The sequence below is a fragment of the Cryptomeria japonica genome, chromosome 7 (assembly GCF_030272615.1).
Source record: "Cryptomeria japonica chromosome 7, Sugi_1.0, whole genome shotgun sequence".
NCBI lineage: Eukaryota > Viridiplantae > Streptophyta > Pinopsida > Cupressales > Cupressaceae > Cryptomeria > Cryptomeria japonica.
This window is the reverse complement of record NC_081411.1, coordinates 648,201,196-648,214,324: the sequence shown is the minus strand read 5'-3', so window position 1 is coordinate 648,214,324 and position 13,129 is coordinate 648,201,196. Positions and strand designations below refer to the sequence as shown.

The window sequence follows — 13,129 nt, the reverse complement described above, 5'->3', positions numbered from 1 at the left end:
ACTTCTACATTATTAGATATTTATATAAGAACATTTTTTCCCAACTAGTAAAGCCTGCTCACCAATTCTATTCTATGAAAACTTAATATTTACTTAACTATTCCCGTAAAGTACCCACCCACTCAGTGTGCATACAATGTCTCCGACGACGGTATATTATCCATCAAAAAACAAATTAATAATGCAATACATAAGAAGGAAAGGAAAAGAAAAAGTAATATACCTTGCATTATTCGACAAACAACTTTTCTTTTTATATATCTCCTCTTTTTATTTCAGGTCTATGGAATTTTTACAAATATATGAAGTAACGAATAGCTTGTTAACTTAAATCGTGGAATTCCACCTCTTTAAAAAGTAGTTGTCTAAATCCAAAATATCGTTCCTCTTCAGATTCCTTTACCTCCTTTTTTAATTTTTAATTTCTATTTTTGTCAATTCTTTCATCCTTACTTCCACATAACGCCTGAATTTAGCTTTCAATTTAATGCTCAAACTTACTCAACTTTGGTATTCTAAGTGATGGAAATGGGAGGAATGAAATTTGCAGTGGGCTTCGCCATAATTCTGTTATTTGCAGTCGCCGAAGGTGTTCAGTTCGACGTTCGCCAACATCTCGGCACAAGTTCCAGGTATTTTATCCATCCTCCAGTTGTTTGAATGTTTCTGTTCATTTCTTTTTGAAATCTTATCCAGTATAGTGGGTTTGATTGAACAAATTAATTTCCACAAGTCTGTCAACGACGGATCACCTGGTTGGTTAATAAAAATAGAGGAAAAAAGTACCATAGACATTGACATTTGGAGCTCTATTTTGAAATCCAAAACTTCCAACGCAGGTTTTGGAAATGAAAATATTTCATTCAAGTACTTATCAGAGGCTTTGTTAACAGAATACAGAGCAGAATGGAAGTAAATGAAGAACGCATTATAATAATTGAAATAGGGAGCCCTCCTTAAGGTGTATAGTGAAAGCTATTTATGTTGAAGGGAACTAAAGCATATTACAGCTAATTCTAGTTTCTGTTTTTATGTTTATTTGCTGAGTACAACAGACTTATTGAAATGATAGTTAGGGTTTCGATTTCTGTTCGAATTTTCTAGTTGTTGGTCAGTTTGTCGATCCTGATCTGGTCTGGAATGTACACTTTATGAATTACAATTACAAATCAGTATGTTTTTGTTATTTCTTCGTTTTCATCCATTTTTGATAGAAGTTATCATTTTTGATTGTGTTCTAGAAGTTATTCCAGTCGAATGCCAACAGAGTAAATTTCTAAGTCGAATGGTATTAGTGCCAGGTGTGGGTTTTAGAGATGGCTAGGAATGAATATTTAACTTGTTGGGCGTGGTATTTTGGACTTATTTAAGGTGATTGAAATTGCTTTGCTGGCCGTGACCTAGGCAGACCCGTAAGGCGTGAGAGTTCTTCACTGGTGGATGGATGACTTCATGTTGTGTTATGAGTTGCGTGCGAGTTGGTGTCTAAGGCATTTGAGGCTGTTTTTGCTGGTCACTATCGTTCCTGGAGGAGTTGTGGGATTGATAAGAGGTTACTTACAACTTCGTTGAAGTGTGGAAGATTCGGGAACCACTTTTATTTGCTAGCGCAATCTTTGGACTAGTTTCTTGGTGAGATTGGGAGCTAGTGTTGGAGTTTGAAGATCCTTGGCTGTTGAACAAGGTCGATTGGATAACAACTGCATATATATGTATTCATAACATCTTGTAAGAGGTTAGAAAAAGAAATAATTTCTCTGCTATCTGTCATATAATCAACTATAAAATTCATATTTATCCCTTTTTTTGCTTATTGAATATATGGCAAATGTTTGTTGTAACGATTCTAATGATAAATGAATGTGATTGATTATGGATGATGAGATTGTGTACGAAACCTTGCTAAAACCCTTACCACAGTAATAAGCAAATATTCTGCAAATTTCATTGCATGCAACTCGTTTGACGAAATGTCCCGTTAGGCAAATTTGTGAGTAGGTAAAAATATCCTAGTAAGGAAAAAATAAAATATTTCATACTACTGGTTGGGGATTGGAATTTAGTTAGGAAGCATACTAGTAGGATGAAGCCTAGGATTTTGACAAGTCAAAGGAAATGTGCAAGGGATGGATGTGAGTTATGCTTGAATGAGGAAGTCTGAATTCTTGACAAGAACCAAGGAAAGGTCATACTTAGATTCGAAGGCATGCTTGGACAAGGAACTCTGAAACTTCAATGACAGAAAAATAGTTAGAAGGTTGGGCATGCTTCCTTGCTTATAGACTCTAGGGACCTTAGATCGACACAAGGGGAAAAGAGAGAACACATTCAAAATTGTATGGAGGGAGATGTCGTAGATAGGAAATAGGTATTTTGTTCCATATCACAAGTTATTGCAAAAAGGGGACATGACAACACAGGACATGAACTCATTGCTTCCTTGAGCTTGTTAAATGCTCACTGTCTGCATTGGTTGATGTGAAGGGAACCTATTAGTCAAATCAATAAAGAGTGCTCCTAGTTGTGAGAATCCCTTAACAAATCTTCTGTAGTAGCTATAGAGTCCAAAGAATTCTCTGTAAAGTCCCCTACCTGATCTATTTCAATATACAAAAATTGATTGATATTCTTCAATTAGTTAGTAACAAGTGCTTATTTATTTTCCTCATTAGATGATTAATTTCATTATTCATAGTTTCTTAATATAGATATCAGACCCTGCTACTACTTCAGTTTTAAGAGAGAAGGGTTTATGCATGTTACCAAAGCGCTTAGAGACCAAATACAATAGGTTTCCTCAAAGTTTACAGATCCAAGCCCTTACCTATCTTGGGTCTATACCCTCAAGGCTTGTGGGTCGCTGATCCCCACCCTATCTTGGGACTTAACCTATTGCTTGGATTTAGATTGCCCCTCTTCGGAACATCTCATTCCCATCTTCTTAAATACTGACAATAATATCATGAATTTATATGAAATTAAGTATGACTGTCATACATATTGCAGTCTATATTAATATTACTACTAAATTCTGCATAACAACATTACCAGGTTTCATATATTAAGCATACATGTTCAACACACCCCCATGCACACCACCAAGCACAAAGATGCTATTGACTGTAACTTAATATTCTGATCTGATCCAATCCATGGTGATGTTGTTGGATGCTTTGATTCCTTTCCTTTATATCTCTCAATGTGAGGGAAAGGTCACACCTCTTCATCATCCATGCCCTTTGGCAAGAGACACCCTTTCACCATTAGCACCTTTTGAAGGAGTGCAACTCTTCATTATTTCTGCCCTTTGAAAGGGACATAACCTTTCACAATCAGGTCTGCACTTATTTAATTCAGATGTGCACTTCTCATTTCCAAATTATCCCCCCTTCAAATGAAGTTCTCATCTCCCCTTTATATCTCATTGTTGAGGGAGTCACAACTTTTCCTTCCATGTCTTTTGACCATTCATTAACTTTAATCAAATTTTAGTTATACTCTTTTATATTTTAATTTAATTTTTATATTTATTCTTTTGAATTTTAATTTTATTATTATTATTATTATTTATTAAATTATATTTCAAAGTAGGGACATTACATTCTCTTAGCTGTGTCAAAGTCTTTGGGGGAGGCCAATTGAAGATAGCTTGCATCTTCTCTTGATCAAATTGAACTCCTTGGGCATTACTAACATGACCTAAATACAAAATCTTGGTCGTCCAAACTCACACTTATATTTCTTTGCAAATAATGCTTGTGCTTCTAGGATGCGCAAAACTCATCCAAATGCCTCAAATGGTCCTCCCAAGTCTTGATGTAAATGAGGATTTAATCAAAGAGAACTAGAACAAACTTTCTCAGTGGCCTTATAGGTAGCTCTCATTCCTGTAATTGCTTTGTTCAATATAAAAAAAACTTCATCAATTGCTTGTTGGATACTTGGTTCATGCAAGGCTGAAAAGTAGTTGGAGCATTAGTCAAACCAAATGGCATGACTAGAAACTCAGAGTGTCCAAAGTGAGACTTGAAAGTTGTCTTGTGAATGCCCTCTTCTTGAACCCAGATTTGATGATATCTTGGTTTGAGATCTATTTTTGAAAAATTTATAGATCTTGGGAGTCAGGTATCTCTTCTTGATTGTCTTTTACTTCAAAGCTTTGTAGTCTATACACATCCTCATGGTTCCATCTTTCTTAACCAAGATTATAGATGAAGCAAAGGGACTTGAAGTAGGCTTGATGTGTCTTATATCCAAAAGCACCTTGATAGTCTTTCCAATTTCTTTCTTATGCCTTGTGGGATGGAGATAAGGAGTAGCTATAATTGGCTTAGCTCCTTCCTCTAATTCAATGTCATGTTCAAAACCCCTATTAGGTGGGGGCCTTGGAGATATGTCATTGAAAACCTTGTCATGCTTATCCACTAGAGATTGGATATCAACATGGTAAGACTTCTTGCCTACTGAAGAAGTGGTGGGAGTTATTAGATGTTGAGCTGCCCAAGCAACTTGGCATTGGTGAAAAGTTCTCTCCATTCTTTTGGTTGAAACAATTTTAGAGATCCATTTTTGTTGTGCGTAAGCACACACCCTTTGCTTCGGGCCCTCCCCATTTTTGGTCTAAGTCTGCTTGATAAGCGAGAGAAGACCTTCTCTTGCTGATAATGCCTTTCCGATCGCCGGCGCAATCCCAAATGAAGGTCAAAATATACACAAAATCGCTCATATTGAGCCAATGGCCCGAGTTGCTATGAAAGGGCGTCTAAAGTGAGACACAAAATCGTGCATAAAGCCCGAGTAAGCCAAAATTCTTGAGAGACAAAGGAGAAGTCGCCCAAAATAGCTCTTTGAGCCGAAATTATTCCAAGAGTTAATAAGTTTGCGAAAGTGGCTTTTTAGCCTGACAATGAATAAACGTGAAAATCACGATTTTTGACCCTTTAGTCCGAAAATCACCAAGTTTGCAAAAGTCCTTGAAGACCCGAAAATGGTATACGGCTAAAAATCGCCCAAAGCCTTCAAGTTCGCCATTTCACCTTTTAGCCCGAAAAAGACTTAAGTCAGGTTTACAATTCACGCAATATCGGGTTAAAGGCTGAAAATGTAATCTGCAAGTTTGCTATTTCTTCTGAAAATGTCTTTCAAAACCGAAAACTTTAAAAAGTTCACATCGTGCAATATAATCATTTGAACCAAAAACTGACGAAAGGGTTCAATCTCACGAAATAACCTTCCAAGCTGAAATATGTTAAGGACTCATAAAATCGCGAACTAAACTGAAGTGCGTCAAAAGCTCAATGAATCCAAATCACGCATTTCTTCTGTGTAGGCCGAACACAAAAAAAAGAAAGACTAAGTCACACATTTCGTGTTTGTAGGCCGAAAATGGTAAAAGTCTAAATCGCACACTCAGCCATCTCAAAGCCGAAAAACTTAGGAAAATGAAAATCACGCCATTCCCCATTTCAGGCCGAAAATGCACGAAAAGCTCAAATTCGCGCTATTAAACTTCATAGGCCGAAAACCAAAGGTCTAAGTTCGCCCCAATCTCCCGAAAATAATACTAAAGACCGAAATCGCGAAAAGGTAAACGTTCAGCCCAAAAATTGAACAAAGCTAGAAATCGTGCAGAAGGGGAGAAAATCTCGAAAAGCTTGTAAAAAGCTTCAATTGGCCGAAATTCTTCAAAACTCGCGAAATAACGAGTTTGGCTGAAGGAAAAGACATTAAACTAAAATCATGTAATATCATTATTTGGCTCGAAAACTGAAGGAAATCGCGAAACTCATCAAACAGTTAAAAGTCGCGCGATATCATCATGAGCCAAAAATGATAGGAGAAGACATTCACGCGAAGAGGATGGAAGAACTGAAACATAAAGCTCACAAAACTCTTCATTCGGCCGAAAAACTAAAGGTTCTAAAGTCACACAATTCGCCAAAATTGGCCGAAATTAGAAGACAATTCGCAAAATCAGCTTATGAGTCGAAAAGGTTAAAAGAGTTAAAATCGGCATTATTTGGTCATTTTGAAAGCAAGTCAGTAAGCCAAGGAGCTTCAGCGGATCCAAATCACCCAAACATCATAAAGGATCAGATTTCACGTTTGAAGAGAAACATTTAAATGATACATCTCACAAAGAGCTTCTCAAACCCGAACTTCACCAGGACAAATCTTGACGTCATTTAAAATTTGATATATTTGTCAATTTAATCTATTTAATTTTTCAAATTGATTGATTAAAGTGAAATTGATTGTTCGTAGGGAAAACAACACCAGGAGAAAGCTTGAAACGCAAATTGAAGAAAGATCGCGATCAAAGCCAGGCGTTGAAAGCTAGAGGAAAAAAATATACAAGAGTGCAATATCAGAACCAAGCATTGGGAAGTGCGCCACCAGACCACAAAGTTGAAGTCCACCACTGATACCAAAGACCGAAGAACATTTAGAATGCAACAAGTATGCATTCTCAAGAAATGCACAGCTGGATTTAATTCCAGAAGTTCAGTTTCTAAAAACTGAATTTGTTTAATGTAAGGCTGTCTGTGGGTCCTGCTCAAGATATTTTGAAACAAAGTGGAACACAGGTCAGTTATTTCCAACTACCGAATAGACCCAAATTGAATCCAAACAGTGATAGGTAGTTGAGATAGTGGTTGGGTAGATAACTGAAAATTGAGTGGGCATGGGTTAAAGTTGCCAGCTTTTGGAAGACAGATTGCAACCTTTGGATGTAGTCCATCTTGGCCATCAATTCAAATTGTAAATTCTATAAAAGGCAGGGGCCTTTCTTTTGTAAAGGGTTAGACTCTAGTTAGATTATTGTTAGATTTTTAGGCAGTTAGAATAGGTTAGAGTTTTGTAGAATGTTAAATTTTAGCAGTAGCATAGAGATGTTGCAGAAATTGTTGTAATGGCAGTTGAAGCAAATATATGAACGTTGAAATATGGTGTTTATTGTCTTTGCTTTCTTCTGTTTGCATGGTTTCTTTCAGCTAGTTAGAGTTAGAGTGCAAATATTTTAATGGTGAAGTGTGGAAGGGTATTTGATGCATTTCTGGTTCATACCATTGGGGGCTCGCTGATTGTAGGCCATTGTGCATGGTTAGTCTGAACCTCACTGGGCTTAGTTCAATTGCAAGTGTTCGTCTTCGGCTGCGCCAGAATTGGGTGCCTAAATGAATGTCTCTGGTCTGAAAATCCTTCATCCCTTGGAGATTGCACTGTTCTTGTCTAGTTGTGAGGGTGTCTCTGGCGAAACAAGAATCTGTTAATGGAAATCTGTCTACCCGTTACACTAGTCATTCTTATCGCTGTCCTTAGGTCTCCTATCCCTTCTCTTTTGCTTTTATTTCGCAGCTTGAGAATCGTAGCATTGTAGGGTGCAGACCAGCTTGTTGCAAAACGTAAGGCCCCTTGTGCTCCTAGGAAAACACATTGACCGTTGAGTTATCCTGCAATCAAGAACTGACATTTGGAACCTTGAGGTTGTCCCCTTTGATCGATTAAAAGCAGCATTAGGGCTTCCTTATACAAGAGAGGATAGGATACGCGATGAGATCATTCTATTATGTGTTGGCCGGAGAGAGTTGCAGCGATATGACTTTCGACACGTCAACACATTTGTCATTCATTGGAGCACTACCTTCTTCCCATCAACACAAAACTTCAGTTTTATGGTCTGAAAATTGTGTATTTCCTAAGGGGATTCAGCCATTGAACTTACGATACTATGCTAGTATCATCCTATGTAGAAGTGTTATAACTTGTAATAGCACTTCCCCAAATATAACTATTTTACCCAAGCTGATTGCTGATCTGAAACATTGTTGCTCTAATACTCCTCAACTCATCTGTTCACTCTTTCTATTTTACCATCAGCTTGAGAATGATAATTGGTGCTTGGAGTGAGTTTTGTGTTTGTCACTGCCTGCTGTCTGTATCACTTACAATATTTTTACGAAATTTATGTAGCCTAAATATTTCCTTGAAAAATAAATTTGCCATTTGGGGAGCCTTAATATCCAATGGGATAGTAAAGAAATGTGCATATTTCGTTAGCCTATCCACAAAAACATAGATGCACTCTTTTCCTCGAACCTTAGGTAAACTGGTAATGAAGTCCATAGATATGCTTTCCTACTTTTGATTAGGAGTAGATAGGTTGTAACAATCTTCTAGGAAAAAAGTGTGCTCAGCTTTGTTTTGTTTACAATCGATGCATTGTTTGATATCCCCGAGAATATCTTCCTTAAGCCACTTCCAAGAAAATCTTTCCCTGATCTACCTATAAGTTTTGTAATATCTTGAATGCCTTGCCGGAGATGTATCGTGCAAAGCTGTTAAAGTCTTTTCCTTTATTTTGGATTTTGGAATGAGAAAAATTCTGTTCTTTTAGAGAATAAGACCATCTGTCACTATATACCTGTCATCCTTTTTCTTAACAAGAACTATTATGAAGTAAAAGGGCTAGATTAGGCCTGATATGACCCATCCCAAAAGTTTCATGACGGCCTTTTCAATTTCTTTTGTACCTCTTTGGATAGTGATAGGATGTATTCATCACAAGCTTGGAATTTGATTCCAACTTTATTATATGCTGGAACCCTCTAGCAAGAGGTGGTTTCAGAGGTAAATCTCTAAGAATACCCCCAATTATTTTGATTTTTTTTTGCAATGAAAACACAATATGAATATACATTCAATGAAAGTGCATGGTTGTTATAATGTCTGATAAAAATGACCAGCTTTCACACTTGAGCTGTTACAATTTTATTTTGATAGATAATCTTTCATGGAGAAGTCCAACAGGGAATTAGATTAACATATGAAAGTTTCTACTTGTCATAAGCTGATTGTTTAACTGCTGTCATAAGTTTGATACATGAAATCAGCTTACCAAACACCTCCTATTTCATTATTTTATTGGGATATGCATTCACCAATGAATTTGATGTATAAAATACGACAAGATATGAATACCCATGTGAAGGATACCTCAAAATGGAGTCAAACTGCTACTTGAGGTCTGCTGTATCTGTTTGCAGGGTTAAAAGTGAGTTTGACAGTCCTTAGAAGGGCATCAATCCACCCACATTAGGTACCTCCCAGCTGTAGCAAACTTTGAAGGGCCTTATTACAAACACCCAACGTTACCACAATGGCCACCAAACATACCCAACACTGTGTTTTGAAAGTGAACAGGTCTTTTGTAATTTTCTGAGCATGTTGCAGGTTTGGAAAGTGCCAGGAATGAGCTGATATAGACCCAACAATGTGTGTTTTCACTGTCAATAGAAATCATAGCAAGTCTGTTATGAAATGCAGCATTGGAAAAGTACCACCAACCTAGTAAACACTCCCGAATCTCTGCCAATGAGACACCCAGTAATAGAAATCATCACTCACAAAGCTTCCTCTGATTTTCAAACTCTTTTATCAATTTTCCCAGCAAAATAAAATGGAGCAACCAGCTAGGGCATCATTAAAAACTCCAAAAAAAGGTACGTCAGCAACGTGTAGCTTCAAATCACCTTGCCTTGTTAATCTCTGCAAAATGCAAAAGAAACGAACTCCAAAAATTTACAACTCAGAAAATTGCAAAATCTTTTTTTTTTGAAACCCCAAACCACAAACTCATTGAAAACATTGGTGATTCTTATGTGAAATTACTCTTCCAGCTAGGGAGGATCTTTCACCACAGAAACTAGTGATTTGATGAGGGTTTTTTCGTTCGATCCAATAGCATTTTGTTATGTGTGCAAACATGAATAATCCAAACGCGAGCCCCAATCCTCCTTTTATAACTTTTTGAGAGCTATTTTAGGAAAAAGCATTTTACTTTTTTTGTTGTGTTATTTTCAAAAAAATGTTTTTTGCTTTTTGCTACCTTTTTTTTGGAAAAGCCCCTTTTTGCTTTTTTGATACTTAAAAAAACATTTTTTTGCTTTTTGTTTTTGAAAAAGCAATTTTCCTCTCAAAAGACCTCTTTGAAATATTAATGCTATTTCATGTGCAAAGGCCCCCCTATCTCTCCTAGGCATCCACTTTTGAGATATAAAATATCACTTTATAATATTTGAACACTAAGTGAATAGTAAAATGTTACTTTATAACTTTAGTGCAAATATTTAAATAATTCCAACCGTATTGCGAAAAGCCTTGCCAAGGCACTGGAAACTGAATTTGAATATGTCGAGACATAACTGATGTTGAAGAACGATGCCAGGTGCTGAAACAAGCACTGACTATAATTAACAGTGTTTTCCAAGGAGCGAGGAGAACAAGCCCATAAAAACCCAGAAAGACTAGTGCCAAAATGAGCACTTACTACAAATAGTAGTGTTCTCCAAGGATTGAGAAGAACTAGTCTAGAAAAACCTAGAAAACTCAGAATGCTACAAAGAGTGTTGTCACCAACTTGAGCACCTACTAAACTCCAAATCATCATTAAGAAAACCCTAAATTGAGCTCTCCAAGAATGCTAGAACTGTTCCAACTCGTTTGGAAACCTTTGGAAAACCCCCCAAAGTGGCAAACAGACAATATGGCATAAAAATGGGGACATTACAAAATCTAAGATAGACTAGATGTCAACATGATAGGATCTTTGTTTTGTAGAAGAATTTTTAGATGTTTCTAGGCAACAAACTATCCAAGAAACTTGCCCTTTCTTGAGAGATTGTTCCACCTTGTTTGCTAAAACAACTCTACGAGCTCCATTAGCAATTCCATGAAGCACCACTTCCTTCCCTTGTGACTTTAATTTCAGCTCCATGGTTTGGTAATTTTGAGTGAAATCCCCCAAAGTATGTAATGACTATGCTCGTAAGAGCTTAATGATCTCTCCAAGGCCCACTACATAAAAAACTTCATGCACTTTTTGTCTTCCTAGAGTATTGTCAAGTTACTAGATCCATTTTGTACATGGGATAGTAAAGTCATCAACCACTATAACATTAGAACCTTCAATATCTTCTATTTATAATCCCCCTCTTACAACCAATCCTTCATCTATGAAGTTGTGGGTTGCCCCACTATCAGTGAGAATTGTGATTTTTTGCCCTTGTAAAACTCTTTGAAGCTTGAAAGGATCTAGCTAGGAGCACCAAAAAGAATAGCAAGGGTGCCTCTTGAAGATTCTGTTTTTGGCTTACTTTTAGGCTTAAGTTCATTTTTGTTTGTTTCAGGCTCAAGTTCCTTTGTTTCTAATTCCTGATATGAAACTACTTAATTGTCATGTACCTATCCCTTACCAAGGCATCTGTGTCTTGGTACCCGTGGCTCCTTTCGTAGGAAGCACAATTTTTCTCTCCTTAGTTCAGTATTGGTTTCTTCCTCTTTGCTTGTTCTTCAAGGTATTTCTTTACGATGAAAAGTGTTATTCTGAAATGGTTTCATTTGATAGCAAGGGTGCCTCTTGAAGATTCTTTTGCTGGCTTACTTTTAGGCTTAAGTTCATTTTTGTTTGTTTCAGGCTTAAGTTCCTTTGTTTCTAATTCCTGATTTGAAACTACTTAAATGTCATGTACCTATCCCTTACCAAGGCATCTGTGTCTTGGTACCCGTGGCTCCTTTCGTGGGAAGCACAATTTTTCTCTCCTTAGTTCAGTATTGGTTTCTTCCTCTTTGCTTGTTCTTCAAGGTATTTCTTTACGATGAAAAGTGCTATTCTGAAATGGTTTCATTTGCCGTCCCATTGGTGGCATCTTAGAATAAAATTTGTTTTTAGGTATAGATTTTTTTAAAGTCAAAGCTCTCTTAATGGTTTCCTGCAAGGATGGTGGGTTAAAAGCCTTCACTCAACCTCTAAGAGGCTTGGTTAAGCTCTCCATGAAAAGAACAAGTTTCCTTTTGTAGACATTGAGAACCATCATTGACAACTCCTGAAATTTTGCCCCATAGTTATCCACTGTGTTGTATTATCTCAATTGAGCCAACTCTCTGAAATGCAATTCAAGGTTCTTGTCAAACTTTTTAATGTGCTGTTTGCTGAATTCATCATATGAACTGATCCAATTGTATCTAACCATCCCATGGTACCAGCACTCATGAGCTATGCCTTTAAAATGAAGGGTAGCAAATTTGATGGCTTCTTCTTCATACATTGGGTTAAGTGAAAAGTATGTGTCTAGTATTTGTACCCAAGCAGAAGTTGTACATTTGTTCAATCCATCATAAGAAGGAATGGCCAACCTACCTAATCTGAGCTATAGGTCTATGAAGCTGATTTGCATTTTGCCTCTTGTCATTCTTTTGTCCATTTTTCATCTTTAGAATGCAAAAATTAGTAAGAGACATTTCTGCATGAAATGTTAGTCCAAGAGCCCTATATTCATCAAAGCAAGCTGCAAAACTGTCTCCCTCCTGATTTCGTTGGTCCTCAAGTTTTACTTCTCTCTACAAAAACTAAGGCTAGAAAGGCCAGTTGGAGAACCAATAGATGTTTTGTTATTTGTGGTAGCAGTGGCACTTCCTTCACCTATAGGGGTTTGGGAATGTCTGGAGTACTTCAATTTTGCATTGTTTGTAACAACTAAGCCATAAGGTTTTCATTTTTTCCTTCATCTGTTAGAATCTTTTTTTACTTTTATCACCCATTTCTATTTGTTCAATTCTTCACCATGTTCTTGCAATTTCATTGTTCCCTCTGATATAATCTTATTTCTCTATGATTGGGTTGCGGAAAAAATATGCTAATTGTAACCTTGTAGGCTAGCAAAGATCATGCTTTGATACCCACTGTAGTGACCTTCTCGAATTTTTTAACAAATTTTGATTTTTTTGTAATATTGAAACAGCGACAAACACCACAGAACAACATAACTGCCTGATAACTAAATTTAAATAGAGACTGAAACCCACAAATGTTGGAAAGGAAACACACACACACACACATACATTGCAGCTAATTGAAAAACATTAATCATTAATAGTGCTAGAGCCACTTAACAAGATTATAGTTGATAGTGCAGGCTTGAATTTGGCCTATGGCCACTGAAGAAGATTAAGCAAACGACATTTTATAAACTCCAAATGGTGGTACGATTCCCCTTAACAAAGGAGCAGGAGGTAAGCCAACTTAATATTTAATAAACTCTAGTTCATACAATGCTATGCCTTAACCCCA

At 36.8% G+C, this 13,129-nt stretch overlaps 1 protein-coding gene across 4 annotated transcripts in view; it reads left to right on the top strand.

Annotated features, from left to right (window-relative positions):
* The first annotated feature begins 286 nt into the window (after positions 1-286).
* LOC131057375 (uncharacterized) overlaps positions 287-13,129 on the top strand; it is an 83,667-nt gene continuing 70,824 nt past the window's right edge. For 2 of the 4 annotated variants that reach the window (XM_057991537.2, XM_057991536.2), the window contains exon 1: positions 287-632. In XM_057991537.2, the coding sequence (XP_057847520.1) occupies positions 523-632 (110 nt within the window). In that variant the 5' untranslated portion in view covers positions 287-522. Of the gene's footprint in view, positions 633-1,404; positions 1,736-13,129 lie in introns of all 4 variants that reach the window. The other 2 variants (XM_057991540.2, XM_057991538.2) reach the window with 2 other exon arrangements.